General features: G+C 50.5%; 2 protein-coding genes across 2 annotated transcripts in view; one reads left to right on the top strand and one right to left on the bottom strand.

The window, feature by feature from the left end:
• Ppp6r2 (protein phosphatase 6 regulatory subunit 2) overlaps window positions 1-3461 on the bottom strand; it is a 68701-nt gene extending 65240 nt beyond the window's left edge. Inside the window, exon 1 of the mRNA XM_051160193.1 lies at window positions 3295-3461. The gene's annotated coding sequence lies outside the window, so the exon portion shown is untranslated. The remainder of the gene's footprint in view (window positions 1-3294) is intronic.
• Window positions 3462-12615: 9154 nt separating this feature from the next.
• On the top strand, window positions 12616-24649 carry Dennd6b (DENN domain containing 6B). Its single transcript, XM_051160191.1, has 20 exons — window positions 12616-13019; window positions 18079-18117; window positions 18191-18233; window positions 18723-18835; window positions 19664-19744; window positions 20241-20346; window positions 20428-20507; window positions 20602-20664; window positions 20930-20985; window positions 21625-21747; window positions 21849-21944; window positions 22041-22135; window positions 22255-22320; window positions 22644-22708; window positions 22812-22901; window positions 23009-23062; window positions 23412-23521; window positions 23630-23732; window positions 23818-23892; window positions 23977-24649. The coding sequence occupies exons 1-20, from the start codon at window positions 12843-12845 to the stop codon at window positions 24097-24099; spliced, it is 1758 nt and encodes a 585-aa protein (XP_051016148.1). The 5' UTR covers window positions 12616-12842; the 3' UTR covers window positions 24100-24649.
• Window positions 24650-27944: the final 3295 nt, after the last annotated feature.

The following is a 27944-nucleotide window of genomic DNA, read 5'->3' as shown; positions in this document are numbered from 1 at the left end:
AGCACTATCTATATAAATTAGTCATGGTGGTATGCCCTGTAATCCAGGCACTTGGGAGGTAGAGGAAGGGGAGCAGATTAAGGTCTCCCCCAATCTACACAATATTTGAGGACACACTGGGAAACATTAGATCCCATCTCAAAAAATAAAAAATAAAAACGAAAGAAAAGAGTTGAAAGAAGAATGATTTCATTACTACATCATTGTAAATATTACATGACACGATGTGAATAACATACTTTTAAAAGTGTCTGGGCAGCTGGCACACACCTATAAACCCAGCACTCAGGGAGGCAGAGGCAAGTGGGTCTCTGAGGCCACCCTGGTCTACAAATCCAGTCCTGGATAGCCAAGGCTACACAGAAAAACTCTGTCTCCAAAAACAAAATAAAAAAGGGTCTGGGCCAGCCAAGCATGATAGAACATAACTGCAACCAGTCATTGTTATTAGTTTATATTAATATTCAAATACCTTAAATATTACCCTTTCCTTAAGGAGAAAAAGGGGGGAGGGGAAAGACGCAAAGCCAAAATGCCTGCGCCACAAACCCTGGCTCTCTTACCTTAGCCTCTTTGTCTCTGAACAGGAAATTACAGCTTCTATGTAGTCTATGGTTACCCTGAGGACTAGATGAAAAACTCCCATATGAATTACATACAGCGCTGGGCATGGTGGTGCATGCCTTTAATCCTAGCTCCTTGGGGGCGGAGGTAGGCAGAGCTCTGCTAGTTCTAGGCCAGTCTGGTCTATATAGTAAGTTCCAGAACAGCTGGGGCTGCATAGAAAGGCCTTGCCTCTAAGTAAATGAACGCAATGGCATGCAATAAATACTCAACACATTATGATGTGTGCTCTAAGTAAATAGTTATTCCCAAAGCGTTAAACATTATCTTCCTGCTCAAAATTGTACCTTCAGCCTTACCTGTCCTCTAGGCTTCAGATTTTTCTCTAAGATATGTCCTCCCAAATGACCCCTGAACTTCTTAGATATCTCCCACTTGTAGCCAAAATAAAGCCTTGCTTTCTCTAGCATGTAATAATTTCCCTCCTATCTATCACTACCTCAACCCAGCTCCCCTACTTAACTAAACAATGCTACAGTCCAGTCACTTGGTCCATCCAGAAGCCTGGAAATCACTCTGAGCTCTCTCATTCCCTCACACTTCCCTAAGCTGTTCCAGCAGCTCTCCCTCCAAAATATCTAAGTCAACTACAGAGGTTGAAACCACAACACCCGCCTCCATATGTCAAAATTCATATAATCATAACATCCCACAACTCAATCTCCACCATAAGTCCCTGCAAAACCTCAACATCCTGCTCTTTACCAACCCCTGCAAGGCCGACTAGCAGACCAACCTTCCAAGCCAAGCTCCCCCTTAATCTAGGCACACCGGCTTTACCTAGTTCCTACAAGAGATCTGGGCCTTTCCCATGCAGTCTCATTGTCTGTGTCCTGTCACCCTGGAAGGTGGTCCTTCTCTCCGACCCACCTTCTCCTTAAAGCTAGCTTCCTGCAGGGCAGTGGTGGCATACTTTAATCCCAGCACTGAGGAGGCAGAGGCCGGGTGGATCTCTGTGGGTTCAAGGCCAACCTGGTCTACAGAAGAAGTTCCAGGATGGCCAGGGCTACATAAAGAAACCCTGTCTCAAAAAACAAAAACAAAAACAAACAAACAAACAAACAAACAAAAAAAACTAGCTAATTTTTCCCTTCAGGAGCTGTCTTAGCTCGCGTAAGACTTAGGTCAAAGGGAGGGCCCAGAACATATAAAGACATCAAGAGATGAACAGACTTAGTTGAGAAAACTTTTAATCCCAGGCAGAGGTTTGAAACCAGCTTGGGCTATGTAGCCAAGGGTATATAGCAAGACTTTGTCTCAAAAACAGAACGGGAGAGACAGGAACAGATAAGAATGAGGAGTGAAGCTGGGTGGTGGTGGCCCACGCCTTTGATACCAGCACTAGGGAGGCAGAGGCAGGCAGATGTCTGAGTTCAAGGCCAGAGTTCCAGGACACCCATAAAGAAACCCTGTCTGGAAAAGGAAAAAGACGGAGGAGGAGGAAGAGGAAGAGGGAGAGGGAGAGGGAGAAGGAGAAGGAGAAGGAGAAGAGCGAAAGAAGGAGAAGGAGAAGAAGAGAAGAGGAGAAGGAGAAGAAGAAGAAGAATAAGAAAAAGAAGAAGAAGAAGAAGAAGAAGAAGAAGAATTAGGAATGAGGCGCTGAGAAGCCAGGATTGTCAAGTAGGACATAGAGGAAGGTGCGAATAAAATCTAACAGTCAGGAATAAGGCCTAGGGACAATATGGATGAGAAAGGTGACAAACTGAGGGGAGGGGCTACAGTGCAAGGCAAGAACTGGGAAAGTGACTGGCTGAGAGAGCTAGTGGTGACCGGCAAGAGATCAGTAACTAGTTGGAATCAGTTCTTAACAAGTAGTCAGCAGCAAGAACACAGAGTAGCAGGCAAAGGGGTTCCATAAAGGAGGGAACCTTAGAGAGAAGAGTATGGGAGAAGCAAGAAGTGATGGGGGGAGGGGCCGGGAGAGGGGGGGAGGGAAGATAAGCCAGGGAAAGTGACAGAATAGCAGTGGGTGACTGACTGGAGAGTGAGTGACTGACTGGAGAGTGACGGGAAGACGAGTGGGATGGAAATAAAGGACAATAACAAAGTCAGTGCTTGGCAGTGGGCACAGGCAGGGAAGAGAGGAGCAGTGTGGGAACCCTGATACGTGGAAAGGTCACTTAACAGTAGGCCACTGATGAGGAGTGTGTATAAAAAGACGATGAGAGACGGAACGCTGACACCCCCCCCCCCAGCGCCCTATATCCAAGGTCTGCCACACCTTTAGAGGCATTGACAGAAGGGAGGGACCTTGATAGGGACGGAGGTGGACAGCTGGGAGGAGGACAAGGAGGCCACTGATTAGGCTGAGACTGGTTCTAAAGTGGGGAAACTGGCCAACCACTGACAGGCATGAGCTGATATAGTAGCTAAGAAGGATATTGCCTGACAAGACGGGATAGCAGAAGAAATGAAGAGGAATGAATGAATGAATGAATGAATGAATGAATGAATGAACGAACGAACGGCGGAGGTGGAGAGTGCTGGCTGACAAGGGAGCAGACTGAGGGAGGCGCTGATCCCCCACTGACGAAGCGCAGGGTGACAAAGGCGCTGATCCACTGACTGGGCGCTGACTGACAGACAGCAGGATGCTGACTGGCGGAGAAGGGGGCTCCCTCCTCCCCCTGGGCCAGAGGAAGCAGCGGGCGGGCGCGCGGCCGCACTCACCTGCCCCGCAGGCTGGGGGTCGCGGCGGCTCCTCCGAGGCCCGAGGGAGGCCCGGACGCTCGCAGAGGTGAAGTGCGGACGGCCTGGAACGGGCCGCACGCACATGGGCCCGGCCCCGCGGCGCAGCGCCTTCGGACTCGGGCGCAGCCGGCGGGAGGCTCGGGACCCGCTCGGGACCGGCTCGGGGCCGCGGGCGAGATCGCTCCAAAATGGCGGCGGCGAGTGCGCGCGCACGTGCGCGCGCGCTCCGGGGTCCCGCTTCCACGCAGGGCCGGCTGCGCGCGCGGACAGGGTCCCGGCGCGGGCGCGCCCCGGGGGCGGGGCCACCGGAGGAGGCCCCCGAGTCGCTGCCTTGGTCCTGGGGTCTGTTCCCAGGGACTCTGGAACGTTGCGGACACCCTCCCGGCCTTCGGTCCTGGAGCATCCCCGTGATCAAGCTGGCGGTGCTAAACTCTCTGGGCACCATCTGTCACGCAGACGCGGAGTGGCCTGGGCTGGTGCGTGCGTGGGTCTCCTCTTAAGTCCAGTTTCTGAACTGAGCTGCCAGCAGCCCCACATCTTTTATTATTTTTTTTTCCTGCGTGTCCCGTACTTGTTGTCTAGGGTTTATGCACCTTACATACGTATCCATCTAACATGGGTTGGAATGAGTTCAAATTAATCTCTAAAATGAAACTGATTTCCGGTGGCAGTGTGAGCCGTGGGAAAGCATTAAAAATAAAAATAAAACATGTGCCGGGCGGTGGTGGAGCACGCCTATGATCCCAGCACTTGGGAGGCAGACACAGGTGGATTTCTGTGAGTTCGAGACCAGCCTGGTCTACAGAGCAAGTTCCAGGACAGCAGAGCTGTTACACAGAGAAACCCTGTCTCGAAAAACAAAAACTAAAAGTAAGGAACGTGTCAGGAATGTGTCAACGCAGGCAAGCTTTTCAGCTTCAAGTTCACCAGTGTTGTGCGAAAATACAACCCGACCATGGGTGGTGCACTTGGGAGACCAGAACAGGAGGATAACGAGTCGGCTCGGGACGTGGTGGCGCACGTCTTTTAATGCCAGCACTCCAGAAGTCGGTGGATCTCTGTCAGTTTGAGGCGCGCCTGGTGTACTCATCGAGTTCCAGGTCAGCTAGGACAGACAACGTAGTGAAAAAATGTCTGAAGAGGGTGGGGGTGGAAAGAAGCCTCTGGGCCCTTCAAGTGTTTTTCCTTTCCGGTGGTACTGCTATGTTTTTTACAGCAGAGGGCGCCAAAGAGACACTATTTTGAAAAAAGGAAAGTTCCTTCCTTGGTCTGGAAAGCAAAATCGGAGGCACCTGGGTTCAAGCTGAGGTCTCTTACCGTGATCCGCAGCACAGCTTGTCCCAGGAGACCCTGACGGACTGTCACTTGTGTAAGATTTACCCTGAATACAGAAGCCGAAGATGCTGAGGAACCGGGGCTTGTGCTGGGGTGCCAATTACAGGAGACGACCCACAAGTCCAAACACCGCAGCACTGAGCAGAAGCAACTCTGCCCCTGACCTTTCCACTATTTTTGTGCCCAAGCCAGAGTTCGTGAATCAGCAGTAGCTCTATGCACCCTTTCCCTAACACACGCACGCACGCACGCACACACGCACGCACGCACACACGCACGCTCGCTCGCACTGATACTGGCCTTACATATATATGCTAATCCAGCACAGTACCACTGATCTGCATTCCCAGCACTTTCTCCTGCTGCTCCTCTTCCTCTTTTAAATTTTCAGCTGGGTATTTGGTCCCAACATTTGGGAGACTGAGGCAAGAAGATCTATAGATTAAGATCAGCTTTGGCTGCATATTGGGTTCAAGGACTGCCTGAATTACTTAAAATATCTTTTGTTTGATTTTTTTTTGGTTTTTGTTTGTTTGTTTGTCTGTTCCAGACAGGGTTTCTCTGTGTAGCCTTGGCTGTCCTGGACTCACTTTGTAGACCACCTTGGCCTCGAACTCACATCAATCTGACTGCCTCTGCCTCCTGAGTGTTGGGATTAAAGGCATGCGTCACACCTGGCTGTTTATTTGTTTTGGTGGCATAAGATTTTGATAAAATTAAGCGGGTTGGGACGAACACCTATAATGCCAGCACTCAGGTAGGAGATCCTACCTCTACCTCCAGGCCAGCCTAGTCTACAAAGAGAGTCCTAGACAGCAAGGTTACACAGAGAAACCCTGTCTGGGAAAAAAAAAAGTTTTTGTTGTTGTTGATAAATTGTGCAGGCTGAGCCAAATTTGTGGTGCATACCTTTAATCCCAGCACTCAGTAGGAAGAAGCAAGTGGATCACTGTGAGTTCGAGGACAGCCTGGTTTACAAAGTGAGTCCAGGACAGCCAAGGCTACACAGAGAAATCCTGTCTCAAAAATAAAATAAAATAAAATAAATAAAAAAGAAAAGAAAAGTTGGGCAGGCTGTCCTTGAACTTGTGGCATTACCCTACTCTTTTCACACCCATGCTGAATTCATCAGCAAACCTCCTGTTCCTTTCAACTCAGTATCTAACCTGTAAGGCCAGTTTCTCTCATCTGACTCAAAACAGTCTAAATGGGCCCCCTACTTTTCTCCCGGAAGCACTTGCTGCAGGCCATTCAGCACAGTGTTCAAAGAGAGCCAATTAAAATAAGGCAGATCCCATCTCTGACCTCAGGGCCTGCTGTCTAACTGAAGATGAAAGCCAAGAATCCTTGCTGTTGCCCACAACACTATTTGGGCTGTGATCTTACTTTATCTGCTCGTTTTATTTCACTTCAGTCATGATAACCTCCTGCCCCAGGTCAGTCGCCCACACAGTCTCTATCTTCTCAGGCATCTTCTCTTTTATTGCTATGCTTGCTGACTTGCCTAATAGATCCTTCCACATTGCCTCTTCCTCAGGGAGGGCTTCCCCGACTGCCCGACGTCAAGCCTCGCGTTTGTATTACATCAGCGTCACAGCCACTTCTCTCGTTTGGTTTTTCCTCCTTCCTGGTGGTTCGCTCACTAGTCACAATCCAATGAGGAGACCTGAAACCACACAATGATTTCAATGGGCGAAAGTTTGATATAGGATTATTGATGAAGAAATAAAACTATATTTGAGAAAGAAAAAAAAAATCTTGGAAGACAGTTTATTTTCCCAACGGGGAATTCATTCTTTCTTACAGAAGTTTGGTTGTGTCCCAGTTGAAGACAGACATTCCCTGGGCTGTCCTGAGCTATTCTGGGTCCAATTTCCATGTACTACAGAAGAGAGCTTATAAAGAAATGCATCTTCAAGCCAGGTGGTGGTGGTGGTAGTGGTGGCGGCATACGCCTTTAATCCCAGGACTTGCGAAGCAGAGGTAGGCCGGGGATCGATGTGAGTTCAAGGCCAACCGGGTCTACAAAGAGAGTTCAGGACAGCAAAGGCTACATAGAAAGACCCTATCTCAAAAAACCAAAAAAGAATAAAAGAAAAGAAAAGAAATACATCTTCAAGCCCGGCAGTGGTGGCACACGCCTTTAATCCCAGCACTCGGGAGCAGAGGCAGGCAGATCGCTGTGAGTTCGAGGCCAGCCTGGTCTACAAAGCAAGTCCAGGATAACCAGGAGCAAACAAGGATGAACGCTACCCACTGAGTTGCCTGTGAGTACCAGTGGGAATCACCGTCAGGGATGGCAGTCTGTGGGAAGCACCAACACCTGATGAGGATGCGACTGACCTATGACCTATCCGTACCACTGGCAACTGCACAACATAAGCAAGGTAGAGAGTACACCTGCAAAGCCACAGGGCTCTCCTGTTGAAACTTAATATAGTGGGTGGATCTGGAGTAGATGTGGCAAGAAGAAAACTGGACAGTCAGCTCTGTGGACATCCTTCCATGCAACAACAAAACAACTACATATCCAGCTAACGATGTTGCTCTTGGGACTAGCCAGGTGGCTCCGTGGGTAGGGTCAACCACTGCCAAACCTGACAATCTGAATTTGATCTGTAGAACCCACAAAGTAGAAAAAGAGAACTGACTGCCCTCTGACCTCCACATGAACATGGCAGCAGGAATATATACATACACATAAATAAATGGAACTTTGAAACGATGTTGTACACATTTCCAGCAGTCATTTTACCTGCCGTTGGCTATTTTGATTATTCTCCAAGTACAGTTGTTTGGGGGTTTTTTGGTTTTGGTTTTTGTTTTAATTTACTTTTATTTTATGTGCATTAGTGTTTTGCTTGCATGTATGTCTCTGGCTCTCAGATTTTGGAGTTATAGGCAGTTGTGAGCTACCATGTGGGAGCCCAGAAGTGAACCAAGGTCCTCTGGAAGAGCAGTCAGTGCTCTTAACTACTGAGCCATTTCTCCAGCCTGGTATTTTTGTTTTGTTTTGTTTTGTTTTTGTTTTGTGGCTTTCGTTTTGGTTTGGTTTGGTTTTTGGTTTTTCCATACACAGTTTCTCTGTGTAGACTTGGCTGGCCTAGATTCACTTTGTAGACCAGGCTGGCCTCGAACTCACAGAGATCCGCCTGCCTCTGCCTCCCAAGTGCTGAGATTAAGGGTGTGTGCCACCATGCCCGGCTTGTTTGTTTCTTTTTTTTTTAAGGCAGGCTTTCTCTGGTTTAGCCCTGGATGTCCTAGACTTGCTTTGTATACCGGGCTGACCTTGAACTCACAGAGATCAGCCTCTTGAGTGCTGGGATTAAAGGCGTTGGCCACCAATGCCCTGGTAATTGCTGGATTACGTAGGGAAGATGCTCTGAGGAAGGGCAGCCCAGCCTCTGTGGGTACAGGGTCGGGTACGCCAGGCATATCAGGTGGGGACTGAGAGAGGTTGAGAGAACCTAGAAGCCAGGTCCACTTTGATAATGTTAAATAGGCACCTCAGCCATTTGAAACTTAACAGGTTTCTGTGTGTAGCCCTGACTGTCCTGGAACTCACTATGTAGATTAGGCTGGCCTTGAACCTGGAGATCTTCCTGCTGCCTCTTTCTCTCAAGAGCTGGAATTAAAGGTGTGTGTCTGGCTATATGCAGTCTTTCATAGAAGTTTAAAAAATGATGATCTATTCCTGGTCCATCCAGCATGTAGTCAGCACTCTGACCTTCACACCAGAGCTCCACAGCTGCTAGGCGTTGACTTCCTGTGTCATGACCTCAGGAAATAAATTTCCTTGACTTTATAAAAGCCAAAAAAAAAAAAAAAAAGATGATCCACAGGAAGCAGAGGCAGAGGCAAGTAGATCGCTGTGAGTTCGAGTCCAGCCTGGTCTACAAAGTTAGTCCCGGACAGCCAAGTCTACACAGAGAAACCCTGTCTTGGGAGGAAAAAAAAAAAAAAAAAAAGATGTGCATGTAGAAGAGACACTACTAGAGACTGGGAAGGACGCCAGGGGGAGAGTAGTGCAGGTGTCACCTGACATAAGATAGATATATGAAAACATCATGGTGAAACCACTCATTTGGTAGGCATGGTCAGATGGTACACACCTGTAATCTCAACAGTTGCTAAGTATAGGCAGCCAGATCAGGAGTTCAAGGTCATTCTCAGCTGCAAAGCTAGATAAAGGCCCCTTGGCTACAAAGACACCTTGTATCAAGAAAAAAACAAACACTACTTTGTACAATTAATACATGTTAATAAAAGCTGCATTGTAACAGAGCTAAAAATAGTAGCTAAACTAGAGGTCCTCTAACCCCAAAGACAGTAATGAAGTGCTCCAGAGTAAAATTCAGTAGCATATAAAAAGGATTATATACCAAGAATAATGGAGCTTATCCCACTATTTAGCACACAAAATTCAATGCAACACACTATGTTAATAAAGGACAAAACCGCACATTATTATCACAATAAGGCAGAAATGGCATTTCCTACAACTTAAAGTTGTTCATGATAAATACCCTTTACAAACAGGGCATGAATAGGAAATCCTGTAAGCTCATGAAAGGTATCTATGAAAACCTATATGTATTAAATATGAACATACATAATGATGCTAATATTTTTCCAATAAGATTGGAAATGACAAGGTGTGTTTTCTCGCCATTTTTATTTTTTTGGTTTTTTGAGACATGGTTTCTCTGTGTAGCCTTGCCTGTCCTGGACTCACTTTGTAGACCAGGCTGGCCTCGAACTTACAATGATCCGCCTGCCTCTGCCTCCCGAGTGCTGGGATTAAAGGCGTGCGCCACCAACTGTCCAGCTTTTTTTTTTTTTTTTTTTTTTTTAATACTTAAAAGGCAATCACCAATTTGAAAGCTGCAGATAATACCTCTGGCCTGTGAGTCATGATGGCAGCCTGATGTGTAGCTAGATGCATATTCCTGGATCGTCCCCACTTCTATTTTTCCCAATCTCAGTCAATAAAGACTCCTACCAAACTCTATCCCGGAGAAAGCAGACTTGACACCAGCTCTCATCTCCACATTGGACGGTCTTGTGAATAAACTTGCAAAACTAGTCCTCTCAGAGACTTGGCTTGCTTACGATTGTGCAGTTGGTAGCAGCTTTCTTATTTATAAAATAATAATTATCTTAAATTCAACAAACTTTGGTAATTGGAAAAGATAATGATTTCGTAGCTCATAAATAACCATAAACTCAATCCCTGGTTGGAACCTCATGGCTGCTTCCGGCAGATGGGCTGTCTGTGTGTAATTTCTAGGCAATTACAAGTCAGTGGACCACTGTGATAACAAAAAAGGTGTTGGTGGGCTTTACAATCCTTTCTGCTTTGATCATGTGTGTAGACCTACTTGGCCTTCCCGTAACTCCACATACATGAAAAAAGCACTTGAGACTTGGATATGGAAACCAGGGAATGATGAGACAGGTCTTTAATCCCAGCATTAGGGAGGCAAAGGCTGGTGGATCTCCTTGAGTCTAAGGCCGGCCTGGTCTACAGCACAAAGTTCCAGGACAGCCCGGGTTGTTAGACAGAGAGACCTTATCTGGAAAAAAAAACAACAACAAACCCTTGGAGATTGTTGTGATAGTCTGGTCCAAGTCAGTAATTTTGGAAGAAGCTTAAAAGATAAAAAAAAACCAGCTGGTTGCAATGGCTCATGCCAGTTTACACAGAGAAACTCTGTCTTGAAAAAACCAAATCAAAGCCGAGCAGTGGTGGCGCACGCTTTAAATCTCAGCACTTGGGAGGCAGAGACAGGTGGATCACCAGGAGAAGTTCGAGGCCAGCCTGGTCTACATAATGAATCCAGGACAGCCAAGGCTACACAGAGAAACCCTGTCTCAAAAAACAACAACTGTGGTGCCGGGAGTGGTGGTGCACTCGGGAGGCAGAGGCAGGCAGATCCCTTTAAGTGGGAGACCAACCTGGTCTACAAAGCAAGTCCAGGACAGCCAACACTACAGAGACACTCTGTCTCAAAAAAACCCAAATAAAATAATTAACAATAAATAAATAAATGAATGTACCAAAAAGCAGGGTACAGTGCTGCAAGCCTGTAATCCCAGCACTTGGGGAGGCCAGCCTGGTTTACAAAGCAAGTCCAGGACAGCCAAGGCTACACACAGAAACCCTGCACCTCCCCCAAAAGATGGCTCTAAGACAATGAAGTGTAAAACTGCAAAACACTAAGGCTGAATCGTCTTCACCTTCGTTATCTCCGTCAGCACTCTGCCCCTCCTACTTCAGAAACAGAATAAGAGTTGGGGCTTAACAGGAATATTTTAATATAGGCTAAAGCACAAGCAGCCCAGTGGTGATGGAGGTGTGTGTGTGTGCACACCTCTAATCTCAGTGCTTGAGGGGCAGAGGAAACACATAAAACGGGAAGGGGGACAGAGAGAGAGAGAGAGAGAGAGAGAGAGAGAGAGAGAGAGAGAGAGCGAGCGCGCGCGCGCGCGCGCACACACACACACACACACACACACACACACACACACACACACACACACACGAGCGCTTAGTGTGGCTGCTTTTATTCCCAACCTGGTCTACATATTAAGTTCCACCCAAGCCAGGACCACATAGAGAGACTCTGTCTCAAACGAGGTCGTGTGCTGGGGGAAAGCAAGGTACATCCAAGAGCATGCATGGGTGTAGGCTTCTCAAGGAGTGGGCAACACAAATCCATGGCTATGGGCCCCATAAGGGGGAGTTACAGGTGATTTGCATTGCTCATGTCTCCCATCTTGATGGCTCTCAGGTTGTATCTTCTCAACAGATCACCAATACTTCCTCCCCACTCTTGATAAGCAGGGTGGGTGAGGTAGCTCTGAGAATGCCTTGGAGGGTAAGGTAAAACCAGAAGCTGCTAAAGTTGCAGGAGAGATTGTGTATCTTTCCCTGTAAACCAGGTTTCTTTCCTTCCTCCCCTCCTTCCTTCTTTTTGCTTCCCCCCCCCCCCCCCAGGCAAGGTTTCTCTGTGTATCCTTGGCTATCCTGGAATCACTTTGTAGACCAGGCTGGCCTCGAATTCACAGCGATCCGCCTGCCTCTGCCCAAGTGCTGGGATTAAAGCCGTGCGCCACCACTGCCCAAATTTTCCTGTCTTTATAGCCTGCCTCATTGTCCTTTGGTTCTAAATTCACCCTTCTATATACCTGGCCTTGGAGCTAGGGCCTGCAAACTACGGTACTTCCGAGGCAGCAGCATTAGTTGACCAGGCTGCCCCTTGGTAGCGTAAGCGGGCACATCAGGCTCAAGTGGGAGTGGTTCTGGGGCAGACATGCCAACTCAGCTAGAATAGCCTTCAGTAAACATGGCTGGATGGTGTCCAAACCTGAACAGGGGACCCCAGTGCAGTACAGAAGATCTATACACTCAGACACAAAAATGGAAACTTAAAACATTGATGTGTTGTTTTAGTTTTAGAGTGTTTGTCTGTGCACCACGTGTGCGTGTGCCTGGCGCCCGTGTAGGTCAGAAGAGAGCATCAAATCCGAAGTGCAGTTACAGTTGTGAACTGCCATGTGGATGCTGAGAACCAAACCCGAGTTCTCTGGACGAGCAGCCCATGTTCATACTTGCTGAGCCATTTCTCCGGCCCCAGACACTGTAGTTTTCATATTGTTTGTTTTGTGCTGGAACTGAAGGCATGTTGCCACCACAGGCTGGCCGTGGTTTTCACACTTTTATTATAGTGTTGAGTTTTTTAGGTTTGTCTGTAACTAGCGTCGGCGATTGTCCAGCATGAACTCCGTAGGTGACAAGGTCGTGAACCGATAATGAACACAACCCTGGTAGACACCCCTAAACGCCCAAAGCCCCATAGATTCCAGCCGGGGACCAGCGATATCAGGAACCGCCCTTGCTGGCCTTCCAGATGCAGTGCCGCACTAGCGCCCCTACTGGCCGGCCCGTGGTCGCACCACCTCCATTATCGGGGAGCGCCACCATCTCCAGACCCTTCTAACAGGCTTGGGGCCTTTCTCGCTGGTACGTTAGGTGATGCCCCAGGGCGGACGCACCTCTAAGCACCAGGGGGCGCGCGGCTGCTCCAGGGGCCCATCTGGGCCTGCGGCGGCAGCTCGACTGCTCCAAGGCGGGCCAGGTGAACCCCTGCGTTTCCCCGCAACGTGCGGGGACCGCTGGAGCTACCACCATGGAGGTGCCGGTGGGCACCGGGCCTCGGCAAGTTGGCGGAGGACTAGATGCGACTAGATCCACGTCCTCCGGCCGCGCAGAGCGGGCCTCGGCGGTACCGTGGGCGCGCTTCTCTGCCTGGCTGGAGTGCGTGTGCGTGGTCACCTTCGATCTGGAGCTGGGCCAGGCGCTAGAGGTGAGCGGCTGGGCTGGCCGACCCGGCAGAAGTGTTTCAGTGTGTCTTTCCTTCTGCGGCCGGAGCCTCTCCAGACGCCCCTCCTCTCCGGACGTCCCTCCTCTCCCGATGCCCCTCCCCACCCCCACGCTCCTCCCTTCCCTCGCTTGGCACCCCTGCTGCTCCTTTCTTTCCTCCAATTCCCCAACGCGCGGGACGCCCACCCTCCAGGAAGCAGGCCTCATGGCTTCCACGCCTGTAGCCTTTCCTGCTTGGTCTAGGGTCCTCTTAGGAGTCTCACTGAATGCTTTGTACCCTCAGGCTGACCTTTCCCCTACTTCCTTCGACTAGTGACTAGCTTAGCGACCTCCTCTTTCCCATCGCCTGTCACCTCTCCAAAGAGGAGCCTCTTCCTCAGAGCGCCAGGAGCGCTTCCCAGGCAGAGTAAGGTCTCTAAAGGCCTAACTGCCTATCCATCAATGTATCCTACGCAGCATCTAACGTGGCCCTTTTCCCCCAAAGAGGCAGAAATACCTCCTGCTCTTTGGTTGCTCAAGCTTAACCCCCAGGTCTCACATGGGGTCTGCTGCAGTCTCCAGTGTCACCCATAGTTGCCTTCCCTGCTGAAAATCCTGTGGCATTCTTCTTTCGATTAGAATCAGCTGCAGACCCCGGGAAGCCCTGCTTGGCCCCTCTTGTCTTAAGCACTCCTCAGCCTTTGGCATCTGGTCACCAGCTGTGCGCGGTTGGGCAGGGCCTCAGGCTTTTGATGTGGTCCGTCTTTCTGTGGTTTGAAGGCCTCTATCCCACGCATCCACCTACACATAAAGGCATCTTCTCTTCTACTAGATAAAATGAAAATATCAGACAGGCATAGTGGTGCATGCAAACCCTAGTGTTCAGGACACTGAGGTAGGATCATGGGTTGGAGGCTAATACGGATTATATAGCGAGTCCCAGAGGAACCCGAGCCAGAGTGAGACCTTGTGTAAAGAAAGAAAAGGGGAAGCCAGGTGGAGGCAGCGCACGCCTTTAATCCCAGCAACTTGAGAGCAGAGACAAGTGGGTCGCTCTGAGTTTAAGGCCAGACCAGCCTGGTCTACAAAGTGAGGCCAGGACAGCCAAGGCTACACAGAGAAACCCTGTCTTGAACCCCCCCCCCCAAAAAAAAGAAAGAAAGAAAAGAAAAGGGGTTTGGGGGAAAGAACAAGAAAAAAAGATGGCATTAGGCTGGGCGTGGTGGCACACACCTTTAATCCCAGTACTCGGGGAGGCAGTGGCAGGCAGATGTCTGTGAGTTCAAGGCCAGCCTGGTCTACAAAGTGAGTCCAGGACGGCCAAGGCTAATACAGAGAGACCCTGTCTCAAAAAAAAAAAAAAAAAAAAAAAAAAAAAAAAAAAAAAAAAAAAAAAAAGATGGCCATTGACTATGGACGCAGAAGCAGGCTGATCTCTGTGAGTTCAAGGCCAGCCTGGTCAACATAATGAGTTCCATGCAAGCCAAGCCTATATACTGAGACTTTTCTTTTCAAAAGAAAAAAAAAAAAAAAAAAAAAAAAAGGAAACAAAACCAAACCACAAAACCACCAGAAAGAGCCAGGCACGGTGGCGCAGGCCTTTAATCCCAGCACTCTGGAGACAGAGACAGGTAGATCACTGTGAGTTCGAGACCAGCCTGGTCTACAAAGTGAGTTTCTCTACACAGAGAAACCATGTCTCAAAAATCGCAAAACAAATCAAAAAGCTCCCTCCCCTCCCCCATACACACCAGAAAGATAAAGAAAAGAGAAAGGAGAAAATGTTACAGGCTCAGTGAGGCCTTTGGCAGAGTCAGTCAAGATAATGTCTGTTCTGAAAGACACAAAGCTGGCCACCACAGAAGGTGCACTATATATGCAGGTTGTCGCAGAGGCAGATCTGCACTGTCAGAGGCACTGATGAGAGCTGAGAGGTTATGAGTGAACTGAGGTAAGGCTGAAGTGACCCTTGAGACAGTTGGTGCAGCATACCCTTTTTTCTTTTCTTTTTTCTTTTTGGTTTTCCCAGACAGGGTCTGTCTGTTAGCCTTAGCTGTCCTGGACTTGCTTTGTAGACCAGGCTGGCCTTGAACTCACAGCGATCTGTCTGCTTCCAGAGTGCTGGGATTAAAGGCGTGCACCACCATGCCCGGCCCACAGCATACCTTTTTGTGGGTGGGGAATGCTAAGGCCCAGCTAATCTCTGAGAGGCTAGAGATTTAAAATCTTTAAAGTATAATTCATTCATTCTTTCTTTCTTTTTTGGTTTTTTGAGACAGGGTTTCTCTGTTACACAGAGCCCTGGCTGTCTTGGACTCTCTTTGTAAGACCAGGCCGGCCATGAACTCAGAGATGCACCTGCCTCTGCCTCCCGAGTGCTGGGATTAAAGGTGTGCGCCACCACCGCCCGGCTGACTGGAGGCAGACAGTAGATAAGTAACTCAGGAGCGAGTCTGTGCAGTGAGTCATTCATCTGACCCTCATCGTGTTTGCCTTTTGTCTTTCCTCCTCACCCTTAGACATCTCAGGGAAGTGCAGAGTCCTGCAGACTTCCGTAGAGCTTTTGCCCTGCATCCTTTCATTCACAGCTCAGCCTGACTGAGTCATGTGAAGCCAAGGACTGATTGTGGCATTGGGCACGTGGAAGAAAGACACAGGCCATATCCCGGAGATTCATCCAGGCTCAGCTGAGTAAGGATGATAAGGAGGCAGCAGTGAGACTGAAGAAATTTATTGCAGGTGACCCCTTCCCTCAAAAGGCCAATAGAATTGAAGGCAAAAAGTGGTCCACGAAGCCGGGCGTGGTGGTGCACGCCTTTAATCCCAGCACTCGGGAGACAGAGGCAGGCGGATCGCTGTGAGTTCAAAGCCAGCCTGGTCTACAAAGTGAGTCCAGGATGGCCAAGGCTACACAGAGAAACCCTGTCTCAAAAAACCAAAAAAAAAAAAAAAAAAAAAAAAAAAGTGGTCCACGACTCTCAGTCAAGTTCTGAGAAGTCATCACCAGACAGGTCCTGCTGTGTCTTAGCTCAGCTCACGGTTCATAAAAGCTTAAAGGAATGTACGCTCTTGCCCTGCAGGAGTTAGCTTTGCTAGAAACAGAGGGTAAGTAGTTTTGGACCTGTAGGACTCGCAATGGACTCCAGCAACCACGCAGGGCAGCCCTCTGTAGATGGGGGCACCTGAGCCTGTGTGCAAGAAAGTGAAGTGGAGAGGGTCTTGGTACATGCAGGTCAGCTGAAGAAAGGGCTTGGCTCTGCCATCTCAGTCCTTTTATACTCAATGATCCAGCTCAACTCAGAGGCCTATGGGGTCTGTCCTCTGGCCAATAAGCCCATAGAAATCCTTTACTGTAATGTCCACACCCTCCCAGGAGGCAGCTTTCACTGTCTCAGAACTCCTTTACAGTTTCTGGTGGTGGTGGTTTTGGATTTTTTTTTTTTTTTTCTTTCCCTTTTTTTGAGACAGGGTCTCTGTATAACCCTGGCTGTCCTAGAACTTGCTCTGTAAGCCAGGCTGGTATAGAACTCCCAGAGATCCACCTGCCTTTGCCTCCCAAGTGCTGAAATTAAAGGCATGAGACACACTGCCTGGGAATTTCTTTCTCCTCCCCTTGCCCCCCCCCCCCCCCCCCCCCCCCCCAGTAGGCATGGTCTCACTTTGTAGCCCTGGCTGTCCTGAATCTCATTATATAGATTAAGTTGCCCTTGAACTCACGGAGATTCACCTGCCTCTGCCTCCCAAGTGCTGGGATTAAAGGTGTGTGCCACCATGCCTGGCCTCTTTTCTTTTTGTTGTTGTTGTTGTTTTGTCTTGTTTTTTTGTTTTCTTTTTCCAAGACAAGGTTTCCCTGAACTTAGAGATGCTCCTGCCTCTGCCTTCCAAGTGCTTGTTTTTTAAAACGTGTGTATCAGGCTAGTCATGGTGGTCAATACCTTTAGTCCCAGCACTCAGGAGGCAGAGACTGTTGCTGGTGAGAGAGAGGAGGATGAAAAGGAGGCAATGAGACTGGGGAACTCCAGTTCTAGGGATGCTCATGGTCTTTTTCCGACCTCCACAGGTTCCTGCATGCACATGAACCAGTGGGCTCACATATGTACACATAATTTGTGTTTGTTTGAGACAGGGTCTTACTTTGTAGCCTGGCTGTCCTAAAACTCACTATGTAGACCAGGCTGGCTTTGCCTTCACTTATATTGGATTTTTGGAGGAGGGGTCACCTGAAACAGTCCCGTCTTCAGTCTCACTGCCTCTGCCTCTAAGGACTAGGATTGAAGGCGTGCACTACCACACCAGCTCTCAGCTTGGTTTTTTTTTTGTTTTGTTTTGTTGTTTTTTGAGACAGTGTTTCTCTGTGTAGCCTTGGCTGTCGTGGACTTTCTTTGTAGACCAGGGTGGCCTGGAACTCACAAACCTACCTCCTGAGTGCTGGGATTAAAGGCGTGCACCACCATGCCCGGCCTCAGCTTGGTTTCTTATATCTCCAAGGACCACCCATCAAAGGGCAGCAGCATCCACGGTAGGCTGGGCCTTCCCACATCATTCACTAATTAAGAAAATGCACTATAGACTTGCTTACCAGCTAGTCTTTTTTTTTTTTTTTTTAAGATTTATTTTACTTATTACATATACAGTGTTCTATCTGCATGTATACCTGCACAGATCTCATTATAGATGGTTGTGAGCCATCATGTGGTTGCTGGGAATTGAACTCAGGACCTCTGGGAGAGCAGACAGTGCTCCTAACTGCTGAGCCATCTCTCTAGCTTCCGGCCGGTCTTATGAAAGCATTTAGTCAACCAAGAGTCACTCCTCCCAAATGACTCTAGCTAGCTAGTATGAAGTTGTGGGGAAACTAGCAGGCAAACGTGGTATATACTAGAATGAAGGTCATGGAGCAGAGTCAAGGAAAAGGAGGGTCTGATGTAAGATAGCATACAAGGAAGGAGAAGGTCATTCCAAGGCCAGGTGATGGCCCCCCAGCAAACACTGAACTGTCTTGGTGTTGCCTCACACAGAGGTGACAGTGGCAGGATCACCAAATGCTCTGTCTTTCCCTGCAGCTAGTCTACCCAAGTGACTTCCGGCTCACAGACAAGGAGGTAGGTTCTGGATTTCTTGGGATTGGATGTCCCCAGGATTGAGCTAGCCCTCACTGGGCTCTCTTTGTTTCAGAAAAGCAACATCTGCTACCTGTCCTTTCCAGACTCCCACTCAGGTAGGTGGCCCCACCCTCCCTGAACTGGACATTGGCTCTGGGGCTGAAAAGTATTAAACAACAAATGGGACCATGGAGCCCGGGCCAGCAGTATACAGGATACTATAAGGTTGAGGCTTTGCCAGAGCCCCAGAAGCAGCAAGGTAGCCAGGTTCTCAAAAACCCATGTAAAGCCACATATCTGGGCAACCTGGTCTCCTTCATCATAGCAGCTACCAGGTGAGCACTGTGTAGTGTCCCAGGCAGCTTGAGCCAGGCTCCCGCAGGGAAACTGAAGATGGTTCTCTGTGTTGAATTCACTCCAAGAGCCTCATGTGGCGTGTAGGATCAGGATAGGAGCCTTGTTGGGAAACACGGCAGCTTTCCCCCTGAATGGGCATTGGTGCCAGCAAAGGCCAGCCCAACCGCACCCTTTGTACCATGCTCCTCACCCCTTACAGTGGAAGGAGAGTCTCCTGTGACGTGTGTGGTGGGACTGCCTCTTTTCAGGATGCCTTGGAGACACTCAGTTCAGTTTCCGTATGCGTCAGTGTGGAGGACAGAGGAGCCTCTGGCATGTTGATGACAGGCCTTACAACAGCAAGGCCCCCTTGGCACTGCAGGTGACTAGTGGGAAATCTCTCTGGGTTGTGTCTTCTTTCCCTTTGCTGGGGGCTCCTAGATGCGAACATCCCTTGGCTTTTTGTGGTAGAAGTGCTAGCCAGGCCCATCCTGTGAGGTCAATGACTGTTTTAAGCTCTGATGATCCTGTATTGGGGATCTCCACCTAGCCCAGCTCTTACGGGATTCACCAGGATCACTAAAGTTGATTTTTGTGCCTCATGTCTCCTTTGCCGGGCACCTAGGCGGTTAAATAAGCTGTGGCTTAATACGCAGAAGTCTGCAGGGCCTTTTAGGAGTCTTGGGGAACTCTCATATTGATTAAGTCCTTTCTTTTTTTTTTTTTTTTTTTTTTTTTTTGGAGACAGGGTTTCTCTGTGTAGCCTTGGCCATCCTGGACTCACTTTGTAGACCAGGCGACTAAGTCCTTTCTATATATCAGCACATGTCCCCTTGACTGGCTTAGCCCACTTTTTGAACTAGGGAATCCTAGGTCGCACTGCGGTAGGCAAAGGGCAGGTCCTAGTCTCAGGGGCAAGTATCTCCAAGATCTGGATTCTTAGGTTCCCCCTGCCCCGTCTTTTTAAAAGACAGGGTCTCTCACATAACCCTGGCTGTCCTGGAACTCACTATGTAGACCAGGCTAGCGTTGAACTCAAAGAGAGATCCACCTTTGCCTCCCAACCTTAGCTCTGAGTGCGGGGATTAGAAGAGGTGTGTGCCACCATGCCCAGCTATAGGTTTCCTCCTCCTTTACGGCCTCTGTTTATGTCACCCTGGATCTAGCCGATGCCCCAGGGATGGCATGGCTAACACTGCGCTCCTTACAGAGGGAGCCAGCGCACTACTTGGGCTATGTGTACTTCAGGCAGGTGAAGGACAGCTCTATGAAGAGGGGCTACTTCCAGAAGGTAAGCTGCGTGCCACTGTGAGATAGCATTGTGCAGAGGAAGCGAATGGCAGACTGCTAGCGTAGCCCACCTGGCTAGCAGGACCAAGGAGGAGCCACCACTGCGCCCAGTACTTCCTGAAGTCCCTTCCTTGTCTAGTATGGCATTTTCTGTCCTTGGGCCCAGAATATTCCAGCTCCTCAAGCCTTGCTGGTCTCATCGCACGGCCCAGGGTAAGGAAGTAGCCAGCTTACATTTCCCTCTGCAGGCCCTGGGTTCAGTCTTAACCCTGCTGCCATCTCTGGTTATCTACCCTATGGCGCAGACACCAGGCTTTGTCTTGTCTGTTCCTGAAACACAGTTAGGCTACTTTGTGGCAGCTGTCTGATGGAGTGGCAGGGATGCGCTGCCCTGGCCAGCTCTGAGTAAAGCATGGCTTCGGGGTTGCCATGGGCTCCTGAAATTATAGGAGTGATGTCTGTAGCCGAATGCCCTCTGATTGGCCCTGCATCATCAGTCTTTAGTGCTGGTGTCCCGCCTGCCATTTGTCCGGCTGTTTCAGTCACTCCTAACCCTGATCGCCCCTGAGTACTTTGAGAAGCTGGCACCCTGTCTGGAAGCAGGTGAGTGGCTGTCAGACGTGGCCAACTGTCTCGTCTCAGCCTTTTGGGAGGGCTCCTGACATCAGCCACCTGTGTCCACAGTTTGTAATGAGATTGACCAATGGCCAGCCCCCGTGCCCGGGCAGACCCTGAACCTACCTATCATGGGAGTTGTCTTTCAGGTGAGGGCTAACCGAAGAGTAAGCAATGTTGGTGTTGGTGGGGGGGCGGAAACACTCTACCCCACTTCCCAGCAGCTGCTTCCTCTCTCCCCAGGTGCACATTCCATCCAGGGTGGACAAGCTGGAATCCAATCCCCCAAAGCGGTGTGACCAAGAGGTAGGACCTGGGGCCAAGGGAGCTGGGCCTTAGCCTGAGGTCTGTTCCTGGGCTGGATGGTTAGCTCCTCTGCCTCCTCACCAACCTACTTTGTGGGTGCTCAAGCCCAGGCAAAGCCATGGTGGTAGCCAGAGGGGTTTCATTAAGGAGCCTGTGCTGGGGTTGGGGGAGGGAAATGGAGGGGAGGGCAGGGCCCAGGGGCTGCACGGTGACCATCAGATAGAGCCTTCACCTTGGTCTGACTTCCCTTCCCTTCCCTTCTCAGAACCTGCTGCCAGCCCCGGTCTTCCTCACAAGTGTCCATGAACTGGATCTGTTTAGGTGAGCCCGGTAGGGTACCACAGGCTCCTCTGAGGGAGCCTACACACAGTCAGACACCCACGTGTGTATGTCATAGAGGGCACATCTTAACGAAGAGAGGCTGCTCGTCTGAGTGACCCTTGAGACACTTGCAAGGAAGAGGAAACCTGTGCCCAAGTATCTGACTTAGAGGAAATGGATACAGTGGGCAAGGAAGGGTCTAAGCCCAGGGAGGATGTTGGGGAAACATTTGCTTTCTGAGGCTGCCCCTGTGTGCCTTTCTAGGTGTCTTCAAGGGAGCCTGGACTCTGAGATTATGTTGTTCATTCTGGGCCCAACAGTAGGCAGGGATTTAGTCTGGAGGCATAAGAGGTAATGGGAGTGTAGCAGAACCTTGGACTAGCAGTCCCTCCTGGGGCCTTGGATCTCCAGCAGGATTCCCAGCCCCTCACAGGCAGGATCCAGGTCAGGCCCCCCAGGCCAGCATTAGCTCAGGTGCTCTATCAAAACATGGGTGACTCTGAGGACCTGTGACACCACTTAGTCTTGGTGTCTCTTTACTCCTTACTGCTGTCTTTGGGAAGGGTAGTGTCCTATGCTCGCCACAGCACCTTTGTAACAAAGCTGTCCGACTGCCCCAATTGCTCTGTCCTGCACCAGGTGCTTCCGGCCAGTGCTGACCCACGTGCAGACCCTGTGGGAGCTCATGCTCCTTGGAGAGCCCCTAGTGGTCCTGGCACCCTCCCCTGACGTGTCTTCAGAGCTGGTGCTAGCCCTGACCAGGTACAGACTTTACCCACTAGACTGTCATGGCTGTGCCTTGCTACCCCAGCCTTACACATTCCTTGCTGCCCTCCTCCCCCACGCCCCACCCCCACATACAGCTGCCTACAGCCCCTGAAGTTCTGCTGTGATTTCCGCCCCTACTTCACCATTCACGACAGCGAGTTCAAGGAGCTAACAACACGAACACAGGCTCCGTAAGTACATGTCCTCCCTTCTCTCTCACACACACCACCTCCCCTAGGCCTCTCTCTGCCTCTTCTCTCTTCTCTTCTCTCTCTCTCTCTCTCTAGACCAAACGTGGTCCTGGGAGTCACAAACCCTTTCTTTATCAAAACACTCCAGCACTGGCCCCACATCCTCCGAATCGGGGAGCCTAAGATGTCAGGTGAGAAATCCAGGGCCACACCTGCTTGGGACCTAAGTGGCTTCTGCACTGAGCACCTCAGAGTCCACATTAGGCAGAGCCGTGGGTGCTGAGCCTTGCCTACTGGGTGTATTTCACAGGGGACCTTCCTAAGCAGGTCAAGCTTAAAAAACCCTCTCGGCTGAAGACCCTCGACACCAAGCCAGGTCTGTGCCTCCCTCTTGGGCTGCAGCCCCATCTACTCTGGTAAGGTACTTGGTAGATCCCTCCAGTGGTGATAGCCAGGCCTTCTGACTGTTTTTCTTTCTACTCAGGCCCCATGGTGGCAGGGGGGTGAGGGGACAGGACAGGACACTGTCTTCTTTAGCAGGGTCTCTTGAGTCTCGGGACAAATGGGGTGAGAGATGTGCAGGTTCTGTCAAGGGAATGGGGCTGTAGGCAGATCAGACAGCCGTCTTCATCGTCAGTAGAGCTGTGGGAGTGTGGAAGGGAGACTGAACGGACAGCCACAGCTCTGATCTCCTGTCAGGCCTCTACACCTCATACACTGCCCACCTCCACCGGGACAAAGCATTGCTTAAAGGACTGCTCAAGGTACAGGCCATCGGGTGGGGCCTGGCCGTGGGCACTCGGTGAGGTGTGAAGGATGCAGGGTACCAGTCAGTGCTGAGACCTGGTCCCCTGCTTCCACTTGCAGGGCGTACAGAAGAAGCGACCGTGGGATGCGCTAAGTGCCCTGCTGAGGCGACACCTCCTGGAGCTCACGCAGAGTTTCATCATCCCTCTGGTGAGACAGGCAGGCGTGTGCCAGCAATGGGCATGAGGGAGAGTGAGTAAGGGGGTGACAGCGGAGGCTATGACTACAATCACACCCTGTCCCTTACCTTTCTTCAGGAGCACTACATGGCCAGCCTCATGCCACTGCAGAAAAGCATTACACCCTGGAAGGTAGAGTCCAGGGACTTCTGGGGAGGGTTGTCTTCTGTCCCCATTCCAAGAAGGGAAGGTCTGAGGCAGTTGTCCACATACAACAGAGAGGGCAGCTGTGATGCCGCAGCCACCGGGGCACAAAGTTGACCCTGTGCTTGCCAAGCACCCCCCTCCCCAGGGCAGAGAAATGAGGACTGCAAGGAGGGGCATGGGCAGAACTCCTAAAGGGTTGTCCAGGGATCTGCCCCAAGCAGGGTGAAGGTCTTCAGATATATCTTGGAGGGGGGGGTTCCCATCCTTCTGAAAGGTAGGACCTACCTAATGTGCCTGTGCTCTTTAGCACCCAGCTCATACAACTTTGTCTCAGAGCCCCCCCCAGATCTGCCCCTTCCGCCAGGATGATTTCCTGCGAAGCCTGGAGCATGCTGGACCCCAGCTCACCTGCATCCTCAAGGGCGACTGGCTGGGCCTCTACAGGTGGGAACACATCTGGCACAGGCTGCTGTAGGCACATCCCCCCTAACCACCCCCCCCCCCAGTATACACTAGGACAGCTCCTCAGCTGCCCCTTGCCATCCATCACAGGCAGTTTTTCAAGTCCCCCCATTTCGATGGCTGGTATCGGCAACGACACAAAGAAATGGCCCAGAAGCTGGAGGCTCTGCACCTGGAAGCTATTTGTGAGGCGGTGAGGGAAGGCAAAGGGAGGGGATAAGTACAGGCCCAGAGTGAAGGGGAGGCTTGGTGAAAAGAGCCTGAAATGTCCCTAACAGAACATCGAGGCCTGGATGAAGGACAAGTCGGAGGTGGAAGTGGTGGACCTAGTCCTGAAACTTAGGGAGAAGCTGGTGAGAAACCTTCTTGTACTGCCCAGCGTCCACCCCGCCAGGCCAGCAGTTGTGTCCACCCCCTTACTATCATTGTCCCTCTAGGTGCGGGCACAGGGCCACCAGCTCCCTGTGAAGGAGGTGACACTGCAGCGGGCTCAGCTGTACATCGATACAGTTATTGGCTCCCTGCCTAAGGACCTGCAAGCAGTCCTGTGCCCTCCCTAGGACAGGGCCCGCTTGTGTGGTCCTGGGGGCCTAAGTCTGCCAAGTCCCCTTCGCCTTGAGGGCCGGCCTCTGCCAAGCTGGAGCTTCCAGCCTTGGGCTCCTACCTCAGCTTCAGCCCCTCCCCCAGAACCAGCTTTGTCCCAGCAGTAAAACGACATTTGGAATGACAGTCTGGTGGTCCCTGACTATTGGGGGATTCTGTGCTGGCACTGCCTCACTCCTTCTTGGCCCCTACCTGTCCTCCACAGCTGGAGGTGGGAGTGGGCTTAGTAACCCTCACTGATGTAGGTGCCTTCACCACCCGCCCCCCTCCTGGCTCCCATCTGCCCACACTCCAGGATGTCTTGTGTTGTGGGTCCTTTAGCCCAGCATGCTTCCCAGCCCAGGATGGAGGGAGGCAGCTGCCAAGGGCAGCCCCTCTCTACAGCTCAGGCCATCTTCTGGGGGAGTGATGGGGTACTTTGTCTAGGCAGCTACTGGAGAGGGCCAAAGCTCTTTGTCCTGTGAGGACCTAAACCTTTTTACTGCTGTGATTGGGCAGGGTGAGAGTGCGGGATGGTGTTGGGCCTGTCATTCCACTTGGGAGAGCAAGCTCTGGCTGTTCTTTGAGGTCCTCATTACAGTCCCTGTTCCTTTTCTTGGAACAGCCCCTGGACACCTGCTCCAAGCATTTCACCCAGGCTGCCAGATGATATGCCAGCTTTCCCCCCTTGTGTCTGTGCCTCCCCTTGAAGCCTGGGAGGCTTCGGGCTGTAACCTGATGCTGCGTTCTCTGCTGTCTTGGCCTTCGGGTACAGCCCGATCTCTTAGGTAGAGGTGTCTCTTGGAGGTACTGTTCTGTGCTCTTCCTAGGAAAGAGCTAACATGTGGTCCCAGGGGCCTGAGTCGGCCACACTTCCCTCTCCAAGTCTCTATCCTGGCTTCAGCCCCTCCACCTCCAAACCACCTTTGTCCCAGCAGTAAAAATGACATTTCGAACCACATCCTGGTCCCCGAATGTTGGAGGATGCTGTGCTGGCCCTGTCTCACCCCTTACTGGATTAGATACTGTTGTGTAGTGCCGCCTTCCTCCCCCAGTGAGTTACAGTGTTATAACCCAACACAATATCAGGGCCCTCGGGAAGGTGCAGACTGAAGTGTGGACCCAGAGCTGTATAGCCAAACCCCAGCCAAGTTTCAGAAACCTATAGGTGGGTCTCCTGACCCCTTAGACTCCTCAGACACTGAGCCATGTAGATGGCTCACTGGACGGTGTGAGGCAATAGTAGGGAAAGAACGCATTCCCAGAGAATGGGTTATCTACTGGGATGCTTTAAAGGTGTGCTAGCAAACTGGTTTAGGGTTTCTCTGTATAGCCTTGACTGTCCTGGACTTGCTTTGTAGACCAAGCTGGCCTTGAACTCACAGAGATCCAGAGCTAGATCAGTTTAATACAGAGTCCAAGGGTGTGACCAGTCAGAAAACTGAGCAGAGGCAGGTCAAGGTGGAGACCTTAACATTAGGAAGAGTGGTGCTGGTGTGCATGCAAGCAGAGCACTGTATACATAATAAATAAATATTTAAAAAAAAAAAAAAAGCCGGGCGTGGTGGCGCACGCCTTTAATCCCTGCACTCGGGAGGCAGAGGCAGGCGGATCGCTGTGAGTTCGAGGCCAGCCTGGTCTACAAAGTGAGTCCAGGATGGCCAAGGCTACACAGAGAAACCCTATCTCGAAAAACCAAAAAAAAAAAAAAAGTGGTGCTGATGCGCGCGCGCGCACACACACGTGCCAGCCTCACCACCCAAAGCCTGTAAGGGATCTTTAGGAATATGGCACCTTCCACTGTGACAGCTGGAGCCCTCAGGCTGAGGGGCCAGCAGAGTGCTAGCCATTTGGAGTCTGCAAACTGTGCCTTTGGTGTGCCCAGCTTCCTATGCAGGTGTACAGTGGCCAGGTCTGAGGCCCCAGGTCTTAGTTGCCCTACCTTAAAAGCACATCTCAGATGTCACATCAATGTGTTTCTCATGTTTTCCCCTTGACTTTCTGATGATTGTCATCACAGTAGGCTTCATGGTGGCCCCCATGGACCTCAGCCACTGTCGGCCTAGAGCTATAACCAGCGTCTGTCTGGCAGTTGGTCATCCTCAGAACACTGGAAACAGACTTAGGGGGAGGTGGGAGGGTGTGGACACAACAGTAATGCCTAGGGCATAGACCCAAGGCTGATACAGGAATGAGGAAAGTTCCAGTCCCCTTGGGGGGGCTTCTGGCTGCTGGGCAGAGTATACATCCTGGGGCCTCCTACCAGCTACATCCTCTCCTACTCTCACTCTCCCAGGGTGGAGTCAGCTGAGTTAGCAGAGCTTCTGGCCAGAGGAGCTCAAGGCCACCCCTTTCCATCCGTGCCAAGGGCATGGCCTAGAGGGAAAAGACAGATGGCTTCAAAGAAGTGCTCCCCTCCCCCAACCCAAAGAGCCCTCATGGTTAAGATGCCTGGTTAGTGAAAAACTAATCCTGGAGGCTGTGGTCCCCAGGTTTCCCTTGTGTGGCAAGTTGGAGAAAGCTATGAGCAGCATTCAGGGGATCTAAGAGGGCTGGGTGGATATCATGAGGCAGCCAGCCCCAGGGACAGACCGGAAGGACTGGAGGACTCTTTCACCCTCCAGCCTCCTGCCTTCTATTTTGAGCTATACTGTTTGGAATACTAGCCTTCCCACAACTTTGGTATTAAAATATCTTTTTGTGATACAGTACTTGTTTTTTTTTTTTTTTTTTAAATATTTTTGATACAAAGTTTGCAGCCCTGTTATTCACTAGCTATTTTGGAGTGTGTGTGTATGTGTGTGTGTGTGTGTGTGTGTGTGTGTGTGTGTGTGTGTGTTGGTGTTGTTGAAATCTGGATATTTTGATATCCCTTGTGTGGGGCGGGGGTGTTGAAATCACTGGATATTTTGAGGTCTTTTGTATGTGGGGGGGGCGGTTGCTAATGGAGGGGAGGTGATTCACAAAGTCTGCCTGCTTGTCGATGGAGCACGTCCAACTTGCTTAAAGAACCAGTGAAATTGGGGCTGTGGCTCAGTGGTTAAAGAGGCTGCTCTTCCAGAGGACCCGGGTTCAATTCCTAGCACCCACATGACAGCACACACAACTGTCTGTAGCTCCAATCTCTGACACAGACATACATGCAGGCAAAACACCAATGCACATAAAATAAAAATATTTAAAAAGGAACCAGTGAAATTCTCAGATTTGTTAAGTCTTCAGGTTGGGGAAGGGGGTAAGACTTTAGAGTTGGTGCGGAGCCAGGCTCCGTGGCGCACACCTGTAATCCCAGGACTCAAGGAGGTAGAGGCAGGCTGATCTCTGAGTTCGAGGCCAGCCTGGTCTTAAAATCCAGTCCAGGACAGCCTAGGCTCCACAGAGAAACCCTGTCTCGAAAAACCAAAATAATGACTTGGGTTGGATCCCCGAAGTTTGGGAGAAGATACCTAAGGAAAGAAGAGGAAGTAGGCAGTTTTAAAGGAGGGCAAATCTGGGTGGAGGAGATAAGTATCCCAGGGTGGACATGAAATGGGGCTTGGAGACTAGTTCTGATACAGTGGGACCATCGCCGTGTCACAGATCCAAGGGACCACAGGATGGACAACTTGGAAGCCAGAAGAACCCTAGGCAATGGTATTGTCTCACACTATAGACAACTGAAGACTTGGAGATAGTTAAGGCCCAGATATGCTGGGTCAGGGGACCAAGAAAGGAGGGCAGTGAGGGCAGAGTTCCAGCTACGAGGATATTCGGTAGAAGACTGAGCTGCTAGGATTAGGGAGAATCAAGGTCCAGCAGCCCTCACCCCGGGGAACCGCATGAG

Source organism: Acomys russatus, chromosome 17 (assembly GCF_903995435.1).
Source record: "Acomys russatus chromosome 17, mAcoRus1.1, whole genome shotgun sequence".
Taxonomy (NCBI): Eukaryota; Metazoa; Chordata; class Mammalia; order Rodentia; family Muridae; genus Acomys; species Acomys russatus.
Note: the sequence above shows the minus strand (reverse complement) of the source record. Positions and strands in the feature narration are given on the sequence as shown.